Raw genomic sequence first — 22,784 nt, 5'->3', positions numbered from 1 at the left:
TAAATAAATAAACCAAACCACTTCAATATCACATGCAAGTTCGAATTAATGGTTATAAAGATTTCGTTTAAAATAAGGACACTAAAAACTGTGCAAGAAAATGGCTGATTAAGCAAATTTAACAGAAAATATAAAAATCATGTGGATAGACTACTTGCTTCGGTAACATTTTACAGGCAAAAGCTAAATATAAATTTTATATTGTCAAAGACTATAAGACAAACCTGAGATAACCTTGAAATAAATGTTAGGATTCTTATCTATATTTTATCAAATGTCAAAATATGGTTTGTGACTGCATTTCCTTACACAAAAATTTCACAAGATATACGAGTAAGCACAAGAAGGTCAAGCCAAATGTATCTAAAAGTAACTCAGCTTACAAATTTTTAAGAAAAAGGTATCATTTTCTTAAATGAGAAATAAGAAAAAGGTTTATGAAACTGTCCCAGCGAGAATCAAATATTATCCTTAAACGGTCCATAACTATCAACAAGCATAAAAGAAGTAAAGACTAGGAGGCTGGATAAACACTGATCAATACTTGATACATAGGGAAAACTCTAAGAATCCCTGATTAAAATATGGAATACTGAAATGACTAAGTAATAACTTAGAAGTGACATAATTATATTTAGACATGCCATACCTAAGAACATCTATTTCATCTTTCAGGGCTCTTGTTTCCTCAGCAAGACTAGTCAATTCATCATTCCTATGCTGAAATTCAATTAATTGCTTTTCAAGTTCTTCACAGTGAACACGGTAATCATCTTTTGCAGCTTCGAGCCTTGCATAAAGAAAACAAGTATTTATAATGTAATTTCTATTATTTGTTTTCTTACTGAGACATGAGCTTAGCAAAACTTACTTCTAAAATGTGTTTTTGGATTCCGCATTCAAAAGAAGAAAAAACTAAAGAAATAAGATACTTTTCAGCTCTTGGTTTTAAAACAGACTTGAGAAGCAAATGACGTTCAGAATTTTCATTTTTACTTCTAAAACACTGAGCTTGGTTTTCTAGTTCAAACAGGAATTTTAATTTCAAAAGATGAAGAGAAAACGTATATATTAAAGTTATCCAAAAATATACATAGCGTGTAAAGTGGTAAAATATTAACTCTAAGTATAGACTATGATAAAGAATAAATACTTCAAAGCCTAGAGCAACAACAAAAACTAAAATGACAATACAGTAATTAAAATATTAAAAAATTATTTGATCAACTGAAAATAATGCAAAAAAGGAAGAAAAATAAACACAAGACTAGATATGACAAATGAAAAATAGAAAATTGATAGACCTAAATACAGCCATGTCAAAAATTATATAAAAGTCAAATGGATTGAACAAACCAGTTAAAAAGGCAGAGACTCAGACTGGATAAAAAAAGCAAGGCTCAAATATATTTTAGTTACAAGAAACATTTTAAATATAAAGACACAATATATTAGAAGTAAAACGATGAAAACAAGTCCCATGCAAACAGTAAGCAAAGAAAGCTGGGGTGGTTATATTAACATCAAAAAAATGTTTAAGACAAAAAGTATTACCAAAGATAAAGAGAGACAGTTCATAATTACAAAAGGATCAATTTATCAGAAAGACATATCATAAAGGTGTATATAAGTAAAAACAGAATTTTAAAATAGATAAAGCAAAAACTGACAGAATCAGAGATCCACAAATCGATAATTATTGTCAAAAATTTTAACATCAGTCTCCCAATAAATGATAGAACTAAACAAAAATGTCAGTAAAAATACAGAAAAGATCTGCATAACACTATTAACCAGTTTGATATAATTAATATTTATGATACACGTCCGTCAAAAAAACAGAACACACATTCTTTGCAAGTACACATGGAACACTCACCGCAATACAACATATAATGAGCAATAAAATAAGTACCATGAATATTAAAAGACTGAAGTCTCATGGAATATGTTCTCTAACCACAAGGAAATTAAATTAGAAATCAGTCACAATATGAAGTCTGTAGAAAAGACTTAAATATTTAGAAATTAAACAACACATTTCTAAATAATCCCCGAGTCAAAGAAGAAATCACGAGGGAAATTAGAAAATATTTCAAACTGAATAATAATAGAAACACAATCAATCAAATTTTGGGGACCCAGCTAAATCAGTGCTTAGAGGAAAATTTACAGCTTTAAAGGCTAATTTTAGAAATGAAGAAAGGCTTAAAATCAATCATCTAACTTTAAGAGGCTAAAGAAAGAAGAGCAAATTAAATCCAAAGGAAGTAAAATAAATAAAGAACAGAGATCTGAAACTTACAATATGGAAAGTTAATAAAGGGTGTTTGAAAAGATTAATAAAATTGATGAACCTCTAGCAAGAGTGACCAAGAAAAATGAGAGAAAACACAAATTACCAGTATCAGGAATGAAAAAGGAAATACCACTACAGCTCCTACAGTCACTAAAGGGACAATTAATAGAATATTATGAACAACTTTATGCCAATAAATTCAACAACTTAAATCAAATAAACATATACCTTGGAAAAAACAATTTAGCAAACTGACATAAGATGAAACAGAAAATCTGAAAAGCCCTATGACCATTACAGAAATTACATGTGCCATTAAAAGCCCTTTCACAGAGAAAACCACAGATCCAATTGTTTTACTGATAAATTCTATTAAATACTGAAGGAAAAAAATAATATTCTTACATAAACTCTTTCAGAAAATAGAGGAGGAGAGAATACTTCCTAATTATTCTATGAGACTAGCAAAACTCTGATAACAAAACCTGAAAGACATTACAAGAGAAAAAAGTTACAGGCCAATATCTATTATAAAGACAGACACAAAAATACTTTCAACATGTTAGCAAACCAAATCCAGTCATATGTATATAAGATAATAAAATATGACCAATTGGTTTCCCCTGGAATACAAGATTTTTTAACATTCAAAAATTAATCATATTAAAAGAGTGAAAAAGAAAAACCAAACCATCTTTTCAAGATGCAGAAAAGTCATTTGACAAAAAATCAACATCAATTAATGATAAAACTTGTAGCAAGGCAGAAATACAGGGGGAACTCCTTCAATCTGATAAAAAAGCAAATTTAAAAACTCTACAGCTAGCTTCATAATTGACAGTACTTAATTGAACATTTTCTCCTAAGACCCAGAACAAAGCAAGATGTTTGCTCTTGCTCAAAACAAAGAAGATAAATACAAGGCAGAAATAATACAAGGAAGAGGTAAAGCTCTATTAATAGACAAGGTGACTGTAGATTCCTTAGGATTTTCTACTTAAATAAACAACTAGAAGAATCAGTAAAGGAATTAAGAAACTTTGCAAGACAGAAAGGTTTCAAAATACAAGACACAAGTTTCAAGATACAAGATAAAAGTTTCAATATACAAAGATCAATTGTATACCTATATATTAGCAGTAACTTTTCAGAATAATGTTTTAATTGTATTTGTAACAGCAAAAAAATTAAATATTTGGGAACAAAATTAACAGAAGGCACACATAAAACTATGATGGAAACAACAAAACATTGCTAGAGAAATTAGACTTAAATAGACGAAGACACTACATTCACAGACAGAAATTCTCAATATGGTTAAGGTATCAATCACATACAATCCAAATCGTAATCACAAAAGGTTGTTGTTTTTACAGAAACTGACTAAAAAAGCAAAGGATAGAATAGCCAAAACAAATTTTGAGAAGAAAGAACAGAGTTGGAATACTCACACTACCTGATTTTAAATGACTTACTCTAGAGCTACAGTGATCAAAATCGTGTCTTATAGGCATAAAGATAGAAAAATTGATCAATGGGAAAGAACTGAGTCCAGAAAATGACCCAAATTTTATGGTTGTATCATTTTTCACAAAGGTGCCAAAGCAATTTGACAGAGTAAAATAAATTTCTTTTCAGCTGATGATATTGGAACAACTAAATACTCATAAGGAAAATAAAAATAAAGCTTCACATCCACACCTCACACTAGTTTCAAAAAATCAGTTCAAGATGGATCACAGACCTAAATGTGAAAGTTAAAACTATAAAGATTCTAGAAGAATATAGTAGAGTGTATTTTCATGACAAGGGAGTAGACAAAGATTTCTTGGACAGTGCACAAAAAGCACTAATCTTAAAAACACTGATAAATCAGACTTCATCGAAGTTAAGAACTTTAACTCTTTCATAGATACCATTTGAAAAATGAAAAGGCAAGCCACAGAATGGATGAAACATTACTACTTGTATATCTGACAAAGATTTTGTATCCAGAATATATATTTTTTAAAACTCCTACAACTCAGTAATAAAGACAAACAACCCAATTTAAAAGTAGGCTAACAGTGTGAAGAGACGATTCACAAAGTAAGATACATTGCCAATAAGCACAAGAAAAGGGACTTACCATATCATTAGTTATCAGGAAAATGCAAATTAAAGCCACAATTCAACACCCTTAACACATCCCCTGGGATAACTAAAATTAAAAAGTCTGATAAAGCCAAGTTATGTTATACAGGCAGAGTAACTAGAGCAATCAGCAGCAAACACTGCTGGTGGGAATGTAAAACAATATGACCACTTTGGGAAATGGTTTGCCAGTATCTTTTAAAATTAAACACAATGTGTAACTCAGCAATACCAGTTCATTCATGTATTTGCCAACGAGAAATGAAAAAATATGTTCACAAAAAGTTTCATACTCCAATGTTCATACCAGCTTTATTTATATTAGCCAAAATCTGGAAACCCAAATGCCCATCTAAAGGAAAATGAATAAGCAAAATGTGTCATAATGAGAAATAATTCCATATAATGGAATACTACTCAGCAATAAAAAAGAATGAACTACTGATATATTCAGCAACATCTGTAAATTTCACAAATATGCTGAGCATAAGAAGCCAGTCGCCAAAGAATTCATATTGCAATTCAATTTATAAGAAGTTCTAGATGAGAGAAAACATATCTATGGTGGAAAATAATCTGAAGAGTAATTACTCTCTGGGAGATAGGGATTAACTGGGAAGGGGCATAGGGGAACTTTCTGTAGTGATAGAAATGATCTATCAAACAATAAAAGTGTGAGTTACAAAAAATATACGCATTTGTTAAAACATGCCAAATTGTACTCAGTATTTATTCATTTCACAATAGGCAAATGTCATCTTATAAAAAAAGAACTGTAAACGTACTGGAGTCTAGTATTAGTTTGCTTTTTACAGAGGTATGGGTTAGCAGTTCTTACTTCCTATGTTTTGGGATTGAGTAAATGAGAAAACGTACTGAGGAAAGTGGAAGCCAGGTTTCTCACTGTTGGAGAAGGGAGTTACAATATGGAAATGGAGAAAATCAGAATGAACCCTGAAGTCACTGGACTAAAATGGAAGATGATAAGATGAACTCTTTGTTCATAATTGTAGGTATGAAAATAAATGCAGATATGTGCATATACGCACGTGTGCGAACATGGACTGGTATGAACCTGTGCAAGCGTATTTCCTAGCTCTGCACACCAAGGTGGCTCAGAAGAAATGACAGAAAATTTCATCTGGAGCATAGGTTTTTGTTTCTAAATAACATTCTCCACTAAAAGCAATCAGGGCTTCTTGGAGAAATGGCTGATTCTAGAGCTGAGGAAGAACAAGAAGAGTCTGGAACATTTTGTTGTGCCAGAAAGTAAGAAAATACTCAAAGAAGGATAGCAACATGTTGAAATTGAAAGGTTTCTCAGTGGTGAAATCTGGGACAATTTAAGCATCAAAACAAATGATGACAGTAATGGAATTATTGTCCATTGAATATCCATTACTATCAATAAATGGATCCATTTACTAAATGCAATGCATGATCCTGGATTAGATTCTGAACCAAGAAAAAAATTACCTATAAAGGACACTGAAATAGCTGCTGGAATTTGAATATGATCTGTGGATTAGATAATGATATTGTACCAATGACCAATTCACTAATTTTGATCACTATGCTGTGATTTATAAGAGAATATCTTGGTTCTTAGGAAATACATACTGAAGTATATAGGGGTAAAGGGGCATGTCTCCAATTTACTCTCAAATGGTTCCAAAAACTAACATTATATATATATATATATATATATATATATGATTATGTAAAGAGACTGCTAAAGCAAATGAAGAAAACTGTAAAACAACTGTCAAATCTGAATGAAAGGTATAAAGGAGCTCCTTATACTATTCTTGCAACCTTTTTGGTAAGTTTGAAATCGTATCAAAATAAAGTAACAACAACAAAAATACATACAGTACAACTGGAGCACCTATTCTCAAGGCCTTATAGTGCAAGGCTCAGTGGTAAGCACATAAGAGACAATCAATTTTTATTAAAGGTTAGATGTACACTTTTTTTTTTAAAGAAGAAATATAAAAGTTGATATGAAAAGCATCTTCTTTAGCTTAAGATTTACATTTTTTCCATTTATTATCAAGTTCCTTCTCCTATGTAAGAAACTCCCCCTTCTCCCCAGGCTTCAGAAATCACTCCTTTAAACTATTCTTGGACTTGCCTGTGGCCTTCATTTGGCCCTTATCACACAGTATTTTGAATTGTTTTGTTTTTTACATATGTATCCTACTTGCCAAACTGGACTGTTAGCCCTATGAGGGCAGGAACCACTTACACCATTCAGTATTTTCAACAGTATTTTTAGGATACTAATCCTAAACATGCTTTGTAATGCTTAATAATTAGTTGTTGATATTATGATTTTTTAGCTATTTTAATAAAACTGTATAAAATGATTTCCACTACAAATGTTACCTGAAGTTTTCTTCCTGTAATTGTTCTAGCTGCAACTGTGCATGAAAATACTTTTTTGCAACCATTGTATTTGGATCATCAAAAGAGCCATCCAACTGGTCAAGTTTTTCATTCATCATCTCATTCTCAGAAACTAGTGAATTCTTTTCATCTTGAAGTGCTGTCACCTAAAAAACAAATACACAAACATAAGCATCAATAGCAAAAGAGCTTAGAATAAATCTGACCAAGCCATTAAATAGCTTGGTCAAGCAGACTAGATAATTTCTAAGGATCCTTAGAACTCTGGAGTTCTGGGTCTAGGAGATTTGGGTCAGAAGAAATCAACTTTCTTAATACAGAGAAAACAGAGTTAATACATATAAGAATATCTTTCAAATGTTATGCTTGCTTTAGTTCTGAGAAGAAAATGTTTCTAAGTCTCTAAAATCTCTAAATACCAAAGAACTTCAAAAAATTAATTTGTTTCCCTTTTAGGTATAAATTTTTAGGATGCTGTTACCTAGTAAGCCAAAATATAAACACATATATACAAAGTTACCATTTTAGGTTCCTGGTAGAAAATTATCAGTTACATATCATGTCTTCAGGCAACAGGCACATTATTTAGTTAATGAATCAGTAACAAAAACCTGAACTGAATGCAACTGCACACTGAAACTATTTAAAATGGATACAAACATGTAACTTTAGAATCACATCAACATCAGTACTTGATACATTTTTAATTTTACTTACATATTTATGTTAACAAGCATGATTTGCTCTCTCAGTCTTATTTCTTTTTCATTTAAAAACATCTTTAAAAATTTACAGCTAAGGCTGTGACCTTTTATAAGACCAGAAGTTTATGTGTGATTTTATTAAGATTAGTTTGAAAAAAGGTTGACCTCCCGTAACTTACAATATATTATTGCACAAGTTTGCTATTTATACTTTGAAAAGTTATAATCAATTCAGTCCACTTATGGGAATGGGACTACATATTGACACACCAAGCTAATAACAGGAAATTAAAATCAAATTATAGTCTTAAATACAGTGTAGGCAAGTTACAAACACTGTCCTCCAAATGAGAAACACAAACAAAGGCTGGGAAACTGTTTCCAGACAGACTAGGAGGAAACAGTTTCTCTTCCTAAGTTCAGTGCATGCATCCATTCTTGTCATGCAAGCAGTCTAGTGACTATGACCTGTCATGTACAATCCTAAGCGTTTGGGATACAAAAAAGAATGAGAGGTTGTGCCCTTTTAAGATCCCTACAGCAGAAATGTAAACAATTACAGGACAGAAAATGTGGTGCTTTGATGGAAGTATACTATGGGGGGTGGGGGCCCACAGAGAAAAGAACATCTCGTTCTAGCTTGAAGGTAGGGGCTGTTGTAAAAAGACTGGTAGAGGAGAAATAATACCCCGTCTTCAAACTGGGCAAGAATCCCCTGAAGAAGGGAGAGGAGCATGGGCAAACTTAGTTTTCAATACCTAGGTGGGTAACCAACCTTGTTCTTATCCATGCTTTACACTGTGGTTCTAGAGCCACCTTTATCACAGATATGAAGGAGGCCCGGGGTATTAAACATGCGAATTCCTTGGACCCATCCCAGATGGGTGACTTAGAGTGTCCAGTGGTGGTTCTAGGCATCTCTTTTAACAAGATGCCATGGTGATATTTTGTTTAGGTTCACTCTGTACCTGCCTCTGTCCCTTTCTGTTTCTCTCTGTCTCTGTCTCTCTCTGAGCTATTTAAAAGAGACAGAAAGTTCAAAACGCTAAAAAAGAAAAAAAAAAAAGCTCAAAAATAATACTCATATTCTCACATCACTTAGACTTAATATTTTTATCATAATTGTTTATTTTAAAAATTAAAATATAAAGTAAACTTCTACAGCTAGAGTCCTCTTTATCACATTGTGCCCAGTCGCACATACTTTGTAGACACCTTAAGTTTGAAAATCACTGCCTCATTGAATCTTATATAATGCTGGGTAAAAGTATGCTTTTCTCTAACATACTAGAAGCAAGAATAACCAGCCTCTGTTACTGCAGTTAAGTGAAGCAGTGCTACCTACTGCTGCCAGGTGGTATGAATAATGTCTGGGAAAGGCAGGTAAAGAGCGGTTGATAAACCCGTCCTAACTTGCCCCAAGGCCCCATAATCATCTTGGACCAAAATTACATGAAAGTTTCTTAAAACTTTACATCAAATTCTCATGTGGATTTTTTTCTTTCTTTCTTTTTTTAAAGTACGCATAATCAGGCCTTACTCCTGACTTAGTGAGTCATAATTTCAGTTGTCCCAGTATCTATAACCATAATTCACACAGAACTCACACAGATCTTTATTTAAATGGATCGAGCTTCATCACCAGATCTTTCACTACAGAATCTCCTCTGTTCTTGCATTCTTTATTCTGATTAAAACATGTTTGCTAACTGGATTGTGTCAATGAGTAGTTTTTTGTTTTTTTTTTTTTCAAGAAGGGCTCATGAGTCTGCACCTGCACTCCTCAGTTAATGCTGTTTCCCTGCCTCAGCATTTTGTGGATATTGCTCCTCTATATTCCGGCATGGAAGTTGTAGGGGAGCCTGATTTTCTTATCTTTGTGGGTGATTTACCTTTTCTACTTGACTGACTGAGTTGTTTTTCCTTTATTCTTGAAGTCTGATAGCTTAACTAGGGTAAGGCTTGGTGTTAAACATTATTCACTGATTTGTTTCTATCTAGCTGCAATTTCCTTTTATATCTTCACTTTGTTGTCCTACCACCTAGTCTATTCTATTGATGTGTTCTTATGAAATTGTAATACTAAATGAAGTGAAAGTTATTTTCTAAGCTTGGCTGTTGTCTTTTACATGCTCTTATCTGTTTTTGGTTTTAGTCTGTAATGTTCACAGAGGTGGCATGCTTTGATTCTTTTCATCTAGTTCATGTTCTGTGGGCAGTCAAGATACCCTGTTTGTTCTGGCATAGTGTTGAAGACTTCTTGGACACCCTTTCCACTGTAACCCATGGCCCAGTATCTTCTCCCCTCTGGGTGACAGCTGGGACTGTTTTTTCTCCACCTCTCTATATAGCCTTGTGAATGGTCAGGGAAGACAGTGGTGCGGGTGGGGGGCGGCGGCATGGGGGCAGCTGAGACAACGGACAATCTTTTTGTAACACCTGGGCTAGGCTCTCACTTCTGAGGTTTAAGTACTTCATACCAGGGTGGTGAGAAGTATATTCCATTCCCATGGAGAAATTCCTTTGGGCATCAGACCGTTTCCCCAATTCAGTGTGTGGCCCTACAGCCTTTGTTCCTATCAGAAAGAGTCAGGCCCCTAGTTTCTTCTTAGCCATCATTTCCACTCTTCCCCAGTCCAAAGAAAATGAAGGACTCATAGCATGAACTTCCTTCTGATTGGGTAGATTACTGTGAGAAGTCTCAAGATTTTTGTTGATTCCCCTGCATGGGCTGGGGATGAAGGAAGAACAGCAGGTTCCTGCCGTGCAGCACCTCTGTCAACATCATATGCCTGCTTCTCTCCTTGATTACTAGCTTTTAATTTAACTTCATTAGGTTATGCCCTTTTGTTTGTTCACCTGCCCTCGGTGAAATTCTTTGCAGCTTATTTTTCTTTTTTGGTTCCTTTGGTTGGGTATTAAAAGAGAATTCCCCCCCAAATTTTAAAATCACTCTCAAGTGACATATGATTAAAAGTAAACATTTTTCAAAAATAATTTTCCTTATAAAATTGGGGTATGTATCATATACACCTGTGTGAAATTCATATGTTAGATTAATTATTTTTGTTTTGATTATATGCAGTTTTGATTATATTCATTTCACATGTGCAGCAGATAGTTGAGGGTTGACTCTATTTTGATACTGGAATTAAAAATGCCAAAACTTGGGATGTCTACACTTTTCAACTAAAATCAGATCATCACATACTCTCCATCATGTGTTACAAACACTGAAATGTTTTAACACAGAATTTTGTGTTCTTTTTTGAATAAGAATTTCTCAGAAAACTGTACAGAGATCCCACATGAGACTGGTAATATCTGAATGATTCAATCCTCTATTCTTTATATGAGGTATTCTGGAGAGAGGATATAATCTTACTTGAAAATAAAACATCTCTGATGCTGTGCAAGTCTGTGCATATATGTGATGATATATATGCGAGGTGAGTGTGGTTAGGAAAGAAAAAAGGAGAAAAGGTAGACGTTCTCATAATTTTGAGACGCTAGCTTCATTCAAATATAAACACTGGCTTTGTTCAAACATAGAGGAGTGATGTTTAAAGATGGCGTTAGAAGATCTGGATTCTAGTGCTGTCACTGCCCTACGGAGCTGAGTCACCCTGACCAAGTCACTTCTCGTTTCCTTATTTGCAGACCCTTGAACATTAGAAATATTACCCAGCCTTATCACTTTAGATATTTATCTCATCAAGCAAGGATAATCCTACCGCAACCTTTGTTCCCTGTCCTCACACTTTTCAGAGAGTCAATTATTTATGTAGCTCATTATTTGAATGAAAAGTGCAAGTTACATACAGCATAATATGATGGTACATTTAAATCTTTGTATAATTTTTCGAGACTTATTGCATAATTTTCACATTTGCATTTTCATATAACAATAATAAAAATACATGCAAACATATACACAGCCCTTATGCGCCAGGAGGCCCTGCTTTAAGTGCTGTATGTATATTAATTCATTTAAATGTAATTTTCACTCTGGGAGATATATACTATTAACACATCATTTCTCAAAAGAGAAATATGAAGTATAGAGAAATTAAGCAATTTGCCTGAGCATATACAACCAGCTAGTAACATAACCAGGTTCTGAATACAGGCAGCCTGGTTTGACAATCTACTCCTTTAACTGTTAACTACAGTCTCTCATGCCAAGTTTATTTTGCTAACACGTATGTGCATATGAACCCAAGAATTACATACATGTGTTCATATACACATACGTGTTAGCAAAACAAACATGGATCTCAAATTTATTGGGGGTCAAGCCCTTCTAAATATTTCCATAAAGAACCCCACTTATTATTCATACCCTATAAAGTAGATACTTCAGTTTCCCCTTTTTACAAAACAACAAACTAAGGCGTCATCTAAGCAGTTGAAATTCTGCAATTAGGATGACCCTCTCAGTGAAGTAGTTAAGCAAGCAATTTTCAACTCTAAAAGAAAAATTATAAAGTTCACGTTTGAATAGTCAAGCCTACAACAGACCCTTTCAATGGTCCCTCCATGCAATGAAACCCAACCTCCAAAACACTTTACTAATTAATTAATTAAAATAAGACTCTTGTAAATTTAAAGAGGAAATTATTCTCAGATCCATACCTGCATATCTAGTTCTTGGCATCTTTGCCTCAGTTCTTCTTTTTCTGCTAGTGCTTCCTGAAGTTCTTCCAGGGCCCTTTTAAGCTGAAATAGAAAATGTCCTAACTCTTAGTAAATCACATTTTGAAACAAATTGAAAAATATATTTTTATCAAAACACATATATACACTGATGTTGGAAATGCTTTTAAAATTTACTTATTAACAAATAAGTAGTAATATGTTGTTTTTGTGTAAATAATATCAACAGAGTCTCATTAACATTTAAGGCTAAGGTCCCACAGAAATAAAATTTTATGTAAATCTTTGTGAAATATTTAAAACAGAGTGTTAGAGGATGAACTGTTTATTTTTATCGCAGAAAAAAATTTAGAGCACAGCATGTTTACATTTAAATACTTCTTGAGATGGCTGGTGACACTCATGAAAGTCAGATGTCCAAAAATATAACAGGAAAAGTATTTGATGCATTTACCTCTCCTCTTACCCTTCCCCTTATAACCCAGACTGGGTTATACAGAGGAGGAGTGTGCCTTTTCCTCCATGTAAAACAACTGTGTAAAACAACCAGGGAAAGCAGCCTTGAGTACAGGACCTTTGAGTTCATTCTTCAATATTAGAGGAAAGCAATTGTGACAAAAATCATGTTTCCTTATTAGATAAATTAGAATTCAGCAGAATTTTTAAGTACTATTTAATTATGTAACTATACAGAATGGGCCACATATGTATTAACAAATGTCAGGAAAGTTTAATGCCACTCATCTCTTCAAACATGATCATTAAAAACTCTGGAGATGAACACTAGTTGCATTCATGAAGGAATGCATAATAATAGTCAATTAAGATCTTATAGGAGAATAAACTATCTAAATTTCATGGAAGAAAATAATCTTGTATGTGGTCTCCTATGTAAGCCTTTAAGATAGTAATTGACAAAGGAACTCTATCACTGTTTGCAACATTTTCCTCACATACTAAAATACTCACCTGTTGCTCTAATTCTCCAACAGCATCATTTGTAGGAGAGCTCACTATTTCTTTACTCATCAACTAGAATTAAAATAGTAAAATTAAGTACAATAAAGATTTACACAGTAAAAAAATATGCTTACTTGAAAGGACAGTAAAGTGCTTTATGTTTAATTTTTCCTTGCCTTAATTTGATGATCCTCATATTATTCAAATAAAAAATGAGTAGAGGTTTAAGCTAAATAACACAATGTTCAAGCATTACATTAGTGAGGACATAAGTAAAATGTGCTTGAAATATTTAGATATGTTTAAAATACTAATGTACTGAAAAATTATAATGCAAGTTCTAAACGATGAATTACTAGGTAAAACTGAACACATCACATAATAACAAAAATTATTCTTCCGTAACATGAATTGGCACTTTAAAAATAGAGCTTTAAATGAGTGATGTGGCAAAATTCCTAATTTGAGAAGTCATTTCAAAAGCAGGAGTTACAATTATATGAAAAAAAAAAGGATCCTGTAAAATAACTTTTCTGCATATGAAAGGCAGATTTATGCATAGTGATGTTCTGAATTCAAGCCAGCAATGCAAACTCAGAGTATACACACTTCTAAGGTCCTAGATGCTGTCTCCCTCTAAGTCATGCCTCTTCCAAACTATGTTTTCCTCACTAACCCTTCACTCAACTTTCCCTCAGGCCTCCTCTTCACTTGACTTCACCTCAGCCTTTTGGTCTGATTTTAAGAATGAACGTGCACCGAATGAATTCTGAATCTCTACGGTACAACTTAGATAACTAGACTGGCTTGAATCCAGGTTATCTGGCTCCGAAACCTAATTTTCACTATATTTGCTCACGGTTCTAACATTCTGAAAATGCATATGAGATACATACACACACACACACTTTAAAATTTCAGAAAAGATTACTCTACCTGGCAGAAAAAAAGAGAAGTTATAAAAACTCCTAACTGGGAAGAGGCTGTTTATCCTGCTTAGTTGAAGTTATTTAAAGGAAACTGACAATGTTAATTTAACTTTTTAAAATGCAGAGGTACTAAAATTGGGCTTGAAGTCCTTATAAGAAATTTTTGGGGAAAATAAAGAAGGGAGGACACAACAGCCAAAGATAAGTAAACCTACTACAAAGGGCTCGTTTATACAGCAGTGAAATACACATCCATAAAATCTATATGAATAGTTTTATATAATTGGGTTTAGGATTTTCATACATATGTGATCATGATATAACTTACCTCCTGAATAGCAGTCATGACCACATGTTGAACAGACTCTTCCAGTGTCATTATATTTTGAATATGTTCTATGATTTAAAAAAAAAAATCAGATCTGAAAAAACCCTACTCTTTACCCATAGAAATTTAGTCAATTAACAACATAAAAATTCATTCACTACACATAATTCTTTATGCAAGTATATTATTTACCACAAAAATATGTCCATTGTAAACAAATAAGCAGAACTGAAAATATTCGTAAAAATATCTATAAATGTTTTAAAGAAAATCTCTAATTTTCTTACAAGGAAGAAAAAGAGAAGAAATTGCAATTAATGTTAAAACAATTATGACAATTTCTTTCCTCTTGTTAAATATTCAGTATTATGAGATGAATTCACATGTACAGGTATACCACAGAGATAGTACCAGTTCAGTTGAAAACCACCCCAATAAAGCGATTATCACAATAAAGTGAGTCACATGAATTTTTTAGTTTCCCAGTACATACAAAAGTTATATTTAAACAATACTGTAGTTTATCAAGTGACAATAGCATTATGTCTAAAAAAACAACGTACAAACCTTAATTAAAAAGTCCTTTATTGCTAACAAAATGCTAACCATCATCTGAGACTTTAGCGCGTGGTAATCGTTTTTTCTAGTGGAGGATCTTATCTTGATGTTGATGGCTGCTGACTGAATAGGGTGGTGGTGAAAGCTGGGGTGTCTGTGGCAATTTCTTAAAATAAGACAACAGTGAAGTCTGCCATGTCAATTGACCTTTCCTTTCACAAACAATTTCTCTGTAGCATGCAGTGCTGTTTGATAGCATTTTACCCACAGTAGAACTTCTTTCAAAATTGGAGTCCATCCTCTCAAATTCTGCTGCTGCTTCATCAACTAAGTTTATGTAATTTCTAAATTCTTTATTGTCATTTCAACAGTCTTCACAGCATGTTCACCAGGAGTAGATTCCATCACAAGAAACCACTTTCTTTCCTCATCCATAAGAAGCGACTCGTCTGTTAACATTTTCTCATGAGATGGCAGCAATTCAGTCATACATTTAAGCTCCACTTCTAATTCTAGTTCTCTTGCTATTTCTACCACATATCCAGTTACGTCCTCCACTGAAGTCTTGAACTGCTTAAAGTCATGTATGAGAGTTGGAATCAGTTTTTTCCAAACTCCTGTTAATGTTGATATTTTGACCTCTTCCCATCAATCACTTATGTTCTTTTTTTCCCCTCAAGAGAAACATTTCTTTATTTTTAAAAAGTTTTTATTTTACATTGGAGTATAGTTGAGTTACAATGTTGTGTTCATTTCAGGTGTACAGCAAAGTGATTCAGTTATACATACACATATATATCCATTCTTTTTCATATTCTTTTCCAATATAGGTTATTAGAGTACTGAGTAGAGTTCCCTGCGCTATAGAGTAGGTCTCTGTTGATTATCCACTTCATATATGGTAGTGTGCATATGTTAATCCCAACCTCCTAATTTATCCCTCCCCACCACCTTTCCCCTTTGGTAAACATAAGTTTGTTTCCTAAGTCTGTGAGTCTCTTTCTGTTCTGTAAATAAGTTCATTTGTATCATTTTTTAGATTCCACATATAAGTGATATCATATGGTATTTGTCTTTCTCTGTCTGATTTACTTCACTCAGTATGATAATCTCTAGGTCTATCCATGTTGCTGCAAATGGCATTCTTTCATTCTTTTTTATGGCTGAGTAATATTCCATTGTATATATGTACCACATCTTCTTTATCCATTCATCGATGGACATTTAGGTTGCTTCCATGTCTTGGCTACTGTAAATAGTGCTGCACTGAACACTGGGGTGCATGTACCTTTTCAAATTATGGTTTTCTCTGGATATATGCCCAGGAGTGGGATTGCTGGATCAAATCTATTTTTAGTTTTTAAAGGAACCTCCATACTGTTCTCCATGGTGGCTGTACCAATTTACGTTCCCACCAACAGTGTAGGATGACACAAACAGATGGAAAGATATACCATGTTCTCAGATTGGAAGAATCAATATCGTCAAAATGACTACACTACACAAGGTAATCTACAGATTCAATGCAATCCCTATCAAAATACCAATGGCATTTTTTGCAAATCTAGAACAAAAAATCTTAAAATTTGTATGGAAACACAAAGACCCCGAATAGCCAAAGCAATCTTGAGAAAGAAGAACAGAGCTGGAGGAATCAGGATCCCTGACTTCAGACTATACTACAAAGCTACAGTAATCAAAGTAGTTTGGTATTGGCACAAAAACAGAAATATAGATCAATGGAACAGGATAGAAAGCCCAGAGATAAACCCACACACCTATGGTATATTAATCTATGACAAAGGAGACAAGAATATACAATGAAGAAAAGGCAGTCTCTTCAATAAGTGGTGCTGGGAAAACTGGACAGCCACATGTCAAAGAATGAAATTAGAACATTCTCTAACATCATACACAAAAATAAACTCAAAATGGATTAAAGACCTAAATGTAACACTGGATACTATAAAAACTCTTAGAGGAAAACACAGGCAGGACAATCTTTGACATAAATCACAGCAAGATCTTTTTTGATCCATCTCCTAGAGTAATGCAAATAAAACCAAAAATAAACAAATGGGACCTAATTAAACTTAAAAGCTTTTATGCATCAAAGGAAACCATAAACAAAATGAAAAGACAATATTTTCTCCCACAGAATGGGAGAAAATATTCATTCGCAAACAATGCAACCGACAAGGGATTAATCTCCAAAATATACATACAGCTCATGCATCTCAATATCAAAAAAAACCCCAAACAAGCCAATCAAAAAATGGGCAGAAAATCTAAATAGACATTTCTCCAAAAAAGACATACAGATGGCCAAAAAGCACACGAAAAGATGCTCAACATCACTAATTATTAGAGAAATGCAAATCAAAACCACAATGAGTATCACCTCACACTAGTCAGAATGGCCATCATCAAAAAGTCTGCAAACAATAAATGCTGGAGAGGGTGTGGAGAAAAGGGAACCCTCTCATCACCTATGTTCTTAATGGCATCTACAATAGTAAATCTTTTCCAGAAAGTTTTCAATGTACTTTGAAAACCAGATCCATCAGAGGAATCACTATTTATGGCAGTTATAGCCTTACAAAATGTATTTCTTAAATAGCAAGACTTAAAAGTCAAAATTACTTCTTGATCCATGGGTTGCAGAATAGATGTTTTGTTAGCAGGTATGAAAACAACATAATTTTGTTGAACATCTCCATCAAAGCTGTTGAGTGCCCAGGTGCTTTGTCAATGAGCAGTAATGTTTGAAAGGAATGGTTTTGTTTGTGAGAAGTAGGTCTCCACAGTGGGCTTAAAATAGTCAGTTAACCATGTTGTAAACAGATGTGCTGTCACCCAGCCTTTGTTGTTCCATTTTTAACACAGGCAGATTAGATTTAGCATAGTTCTTAAGGTCCTAGGATTTCCAGAATGATAAATGAGCACGGGCTTCAACTCTGTCACCATCTACGTTAGCAAGAGAGTCAGTCTGTCCTTCAAAGCCAGGCATTGACTTTTCCTATCTACCTATGAAAGTCCCAGATGGCATCTTCTTCCAATAAAAGGCTGTTTTGTCTACACTGAAAATACGTTGTTTAATATAGTGGCCTTCATTAATTATCTTAGCTACATCTTCTAGATAACTTGCTGTAGCTTCTACATCAGTACCTGCTGCTTCACCTTGTACTTTTACGTCCTGGAGATGGCTTTCCTGAAACCTCATGAAACAACCTCTGCCAGCTTCAAACTTTTCTTCTGCAGCTTCCTCACCTCTCTCAGCCTTCACAAGATTGTAGTCAGAGCCTTGCTCTAGATTAGGCTTTGGCTGAAGGGAATGTTGTGGCTGGTTTGATCTTCTATCCAGACCACTAAAACTTTCTCCATATAAACAATAAGACTGTTTCGCTTTCATATCATTGGTGTGTTCACTGAAGCAGCACTTTTAATCTCCTCCAAGAACTTTTTCTTCATACTCACAATTTGGTTGTTTGGTGGAAGAGGCCTAGATTTTGGCCTATCTTGTCTTTCGGCATATCTTCCTCACTAAGCTTAATCATTTCTAGCTTTTGATTTAAACTAAGAGACGTGGGACCCTTCCTTTCACTTGAACACGTAGAGGCCACTGCAGGGTTATTAACTGGCCTAATTTCAATATTGTTGTGTATCAGGGAGTAGGGGGGCCTGAGGAAGGGAGAGAGATGGGGGAATGGCTGGTTGGTGGAGCGGTCAGAACACACACGACATTTGTAACATTTACTGATTAAGTTTACCATGTTACTATGGGTGCAGTTCATGGTGCCTCAAAACAATTACAATAGGGCTTCCTTGGTGGCGCAGTGGTTGAGAATCTGCCTGCCAGTGCAGGGGACGTGGGTTCGAGCCCTGGTCTGTGAAGATCCCACATGCCGTGGAGCAAATGGGACTGTGGGCCACAACTACTGAACCTGCGCGTCTGGAGCCTGTGCTCCGCAACAAGAGAGGCCGCGACAGTGAGAGGCCCGCGCATCGTGATGAAGAGTGGCCCCCACTCGCCGCAGCTAGCGAAAGCCCTCACACAGAAACGAAGACCCAACACAGCCAAAAATAAATAAATAAATTAATTAATATTTTTAAAAAACCAAACAATTACAATAGTAACACCAAAAAGCACTGATCACAGATCACCATAACAAATATAATAATAATGAAAAAGTTTGAAATATTGTGAGAATTACAAAAATGTGACACAGAGACATGAAGTGAGCAAATGATGTTGGAAAAGTGGTGCTAATAGATTTGTTGGACATAGGGCTGCCACAAACCTTCAATTTGTGAAAAACACAATAAAGCAGAGCTCAATAATACAAGGTATGCCTGTATTCAGTGAACTCTTAAGATCTAAGCTCAGAAAGTTTCATTTATCACCTACTTAGTTCATTTCAGGAAGGTTTTCAATGAAGAGACTTACACAGCTTCCTACAAACACCTGCTCGACATTCACCAAGTCTCACCTTAAGGAGATCCTTATACCTTAACACACGCGTGCACACACACACACACACACACACACACACACACACGTGTGGGAGTGCAATAAGTTGATTCTGTCACAATTAGAAGTGATGAATCATGAGAAAGAGTTTTTCCTGTATTTGCAGGTTTAGATCGACAGCAACTGTGTGTTCTCCACCTAAAACAATTTTCCAAAAATTTTAAGGATTTATTATTTTCTAATACTTTTATTGTTTTAATGATACTTCTGGAAGACTTCTAAAAGTTCTCTAAATCTTTCTTTTATTTGTGAAGCCAAGTACTGGAAAAAAATTCTGATAGATTCTGGTATGCACCCGACCACTAAATTCTGTGGGGCGGGGGGGGTGTGTGTGTGTTGGAGGGAGAAGAATTAACGAGATGAGGCACAAGCAATGGAATGATTTCTTTTAACTGGATTTGTTGGATAATGGAGTGTTTCAAGTCTACTGAAACCTTCATAAAATTTTTCTCTTTCCACACCAAGATAAACAGGGTACTGTTAACCAAATTAGTTAATTCTTTCAAGATTAAGACTGCTGCAATACCTTTGAATCATTTTGAAAAATCAATTCTCACTGAAAAGTATAAATATGTGGAAGGTGGTTTATATTATGGATGTGTTTTGGTTTTACATTTTAATTAAATTACTACACAAGTTTTTTTTTCCATTTATCTGCTCACTCCTAAAAATTGAGACCCCAGACACATACCTCCAAAAATAAATCCAATTAGATAATCCTGACTTTCTAAATAATGAAAATTAAACTATTTCTTTATATTTATTACTTGCTAAACTTCTATTTATGTACCCAGGAATTGAGCCTCCTTTTAAAAATCTGAGGTCAAAATTGCTAAGTAATGCTTAGAACTAAATAATGAAAATACTACATATTATATCAATATTTATAGGAGGCAACAAAACTTAAGGGAAAGTTATAGCTTAAAACATCAATTATAGCTTAGAATAGAAAGAACTGATTAATTCACAATAGAAGCAATGAGATAACAGAATAGATATTAAATAGTACAAACAAAATGAATCAAAGCCCAAAGTTGGTTCTCTGAAAAAGACTATTAAAACCAACAAACATGCTAAAGTCAAGCAAAAAGATGTTATAAATAACCAGTAATTGAAATAGAAACAAAGCATTAAATAGAAAAATAAAAAGGATCACGATAACAGAAAATTGCTAATTCATAAAAGAATTACTATTTGTCAATTTGTAGTTAAAAATGTATAGAAGTTTTAACTTTCCACAGGAAAACGTTTCTTACTTTCATTAAAAAAAAAAACAAAACAAAACAACAGAAACACCCTAATATAGAGACCTCTGACATTATCTATGAGAAATAAAAGCCTATGGAGAAGTACTGACTTGCCCTAGAAAAAAAAGAGCCAGTTAATAATAGAGATGGACTAATACGAAAGTTTTCTGATACCCAAACCCTTTTTTATGATAAACTATAGCTGATTTCATGTGTTTCATTTTTCTCCTTCCTGAATTGATTCTTACTGAATTTATCTTGTCTCATACGTTCTCTTCCTTAGTTAGATAACACCGAATGTGTTTTCTAAGGTTCCGACTTAAAATGTTTTACAAACTTCAGCACCCAGCATTCTTTTATAAAGGTGATGTCCTACGGCCAATTTTGGATGAGCGTGCAAAAAACATCAGCATCAAAAATGTCATCACCCAGACTGATGGAAGCCCCTGAAGGAAGCAGACCTTGGTCTGTTCAGTTCACATTTTATTCATTACATTCAACCAAAAATGTTCTTTTTGTACTCAGCAACATATGGATCACTGTGTTCATATATACCAATATAGCACAGCAATTCCATTTATATCATCAGACTGCTTATCTTTATCTGGAGGATACTTTGGAAGCATTCTTCTGAGAAGAGCAGAGTATCATCTGAAGAAGCCTGGATTATAATTTAGTAGCTGCATAATCATTTATGAAAATCTGAATCAACCTAAGGTTCTGTCTCTCACATGTTAAAGAGATAAGGTATCAAATAAAGAAGTACAATTTTTATTGAATATCCACTAAGTCCTGAGCATCGATTAAATTAACCTAATTAAAGTACATTTTATTTAGCCACTGAATACGAATCTCAGAATCCAGGTACAGTTAGGATACTGAAGATTTGTAGCTTTTTAATGGCAGAGCTGTGCTTGAATTCAGATCTTCTGGCTTACGTTTCAGTGTGCTTTCCACCAACCTGCAATAGTACATTTTTATGTGATTTCCTATAGCAATGTAGGTTGTCTCTAGAAAGTAGATATCCTCAAATGACTGACATTCGCTTACCTTGCTTCTTTTCACAGTTGACAGCACAACCTAAAATTAACTGGAGCAACCTCCCAAGCGCCACAGAATCTGAACATTCAGTTATTTGGTTTAAATCAGGGATAAGTTCTTCAGAAATCTGTTGTCCCAAAAACTGCAGTGTTGAAAATAAATTAGATCACTCATTTATGTAGGCTACAGAGAATTGACTACATGGAATTATTACAAGGAAAATAGGTTCATGAAATGACTCAGATAAATTAACAAGTGATAAACCCACAATTATTGACTAACACCAGTTAGTAAAGTTCAAGCAACCTCCCAAAATTCTGAGAACCAACCGAAAGCAACTAAAATGGTTTTATAACAAATATCCTTTACCCCACTGTCAGAGAGATCAATTATGATAAAACTTATGCCTTTCCATAAAAAAATAAACAGACTTAAGTCAAAGAAAATTCATAATATTTTGATACATGTTCAATGAACAGAGAACCACAAAGGAAACCAAATGAACAACAAACCTAATGGATTAATCTTTCCTGGCTCTCTCTTTTTTTTAAGATTGTTTTTTTCTCTTCTCTTTGGCTGTACCATGCAGCTTGCAGGATCTTAATTCCCTGACCAGAGATTGAACCCGGACCCTGGGAGAGACAGTGCCAAGTCCTAACCACTGGACTGCCAGGGAATTCCCAAGATTGTTTTTTTCAAGATACTAAAAAGTACTCTTGCCATTAAAAAAAACCCAGAAAACTTCAAAATGAGTTTTAGGCATTAATGAATTGTAAAATTTTAGTTCTAAAATTATTTGGAAGAAACTACAAGTTCAACTGTATGAAAACTTTAGAAAGTAAAAACAAAATTCTTTAATGGCAAAACCAAACCAAAAGCTTTCACACATTAAGCAATAAACTTTCTTATATCAAATCATCCTGCTAGAGAACTTCTTAAGATGCTGAATAAGAAAAACAAATCACTTGAATAATGCATTATCTAATGTG

General features: G+C 34.0%; 1 protein-coding gene across 2 annotated transcripts in view; it reads right to left on the bottom strand.

The window, feature by feature from the left end:
* The window catches only part of HOOK1 (hook microtubule tethering protein 1), a 62,329-nt gene that overhangs the window by 22,842 nt on the left and 16,703 nt on the right, over positions 1-22,784 (bottom strand). For both annotated transcript variants that reach the window (XM_068537991.1, XM_068537992.1), the window contains 6 exons: positions 21,805-21,937; positions 14,419-14,486; positions 13,171-13,233; positions 12,181-12,264; positions 6,821-6,987; positions 650-790 (listed from right to left, as the gene is read on the bottom strand). In XM_068537991.1, coding sequence (XP_068394092.1) covers positions 650-790; positions 6,821-6,987; positions 12,181-12,264; positions 13,171-13,233; positions 14,419-14,486; positions 21,805-21,937 — 656 coding nt within the window. The remainder of the gene's footprint in view (positions 1-649; positions 791-6,820; positions 6,988-12,180; positions 12,265-13,170; positions 13,234-14,418; positions 14,487-21,804; positions 21,938-22,784) is intronic.

Source organism: Eschrichtius robustus, chromosome 3, assembly GCF_028021215.1.
Source record: "Eschrichtius robustus isolate mEscRob2 chromosome 3, mEscRob2.pri, whole genome shotgun sequence".
Lineage (NCBI taxonomy): Eukaryota > Metazoa > Chordata > Mammalia > Artiodactyla > Eschrichtiidae > Eschrichtius > Eschrichtius robustus.
This window is presented reverse-complemented; position numbering and strand designations above follow the sequence as displayed.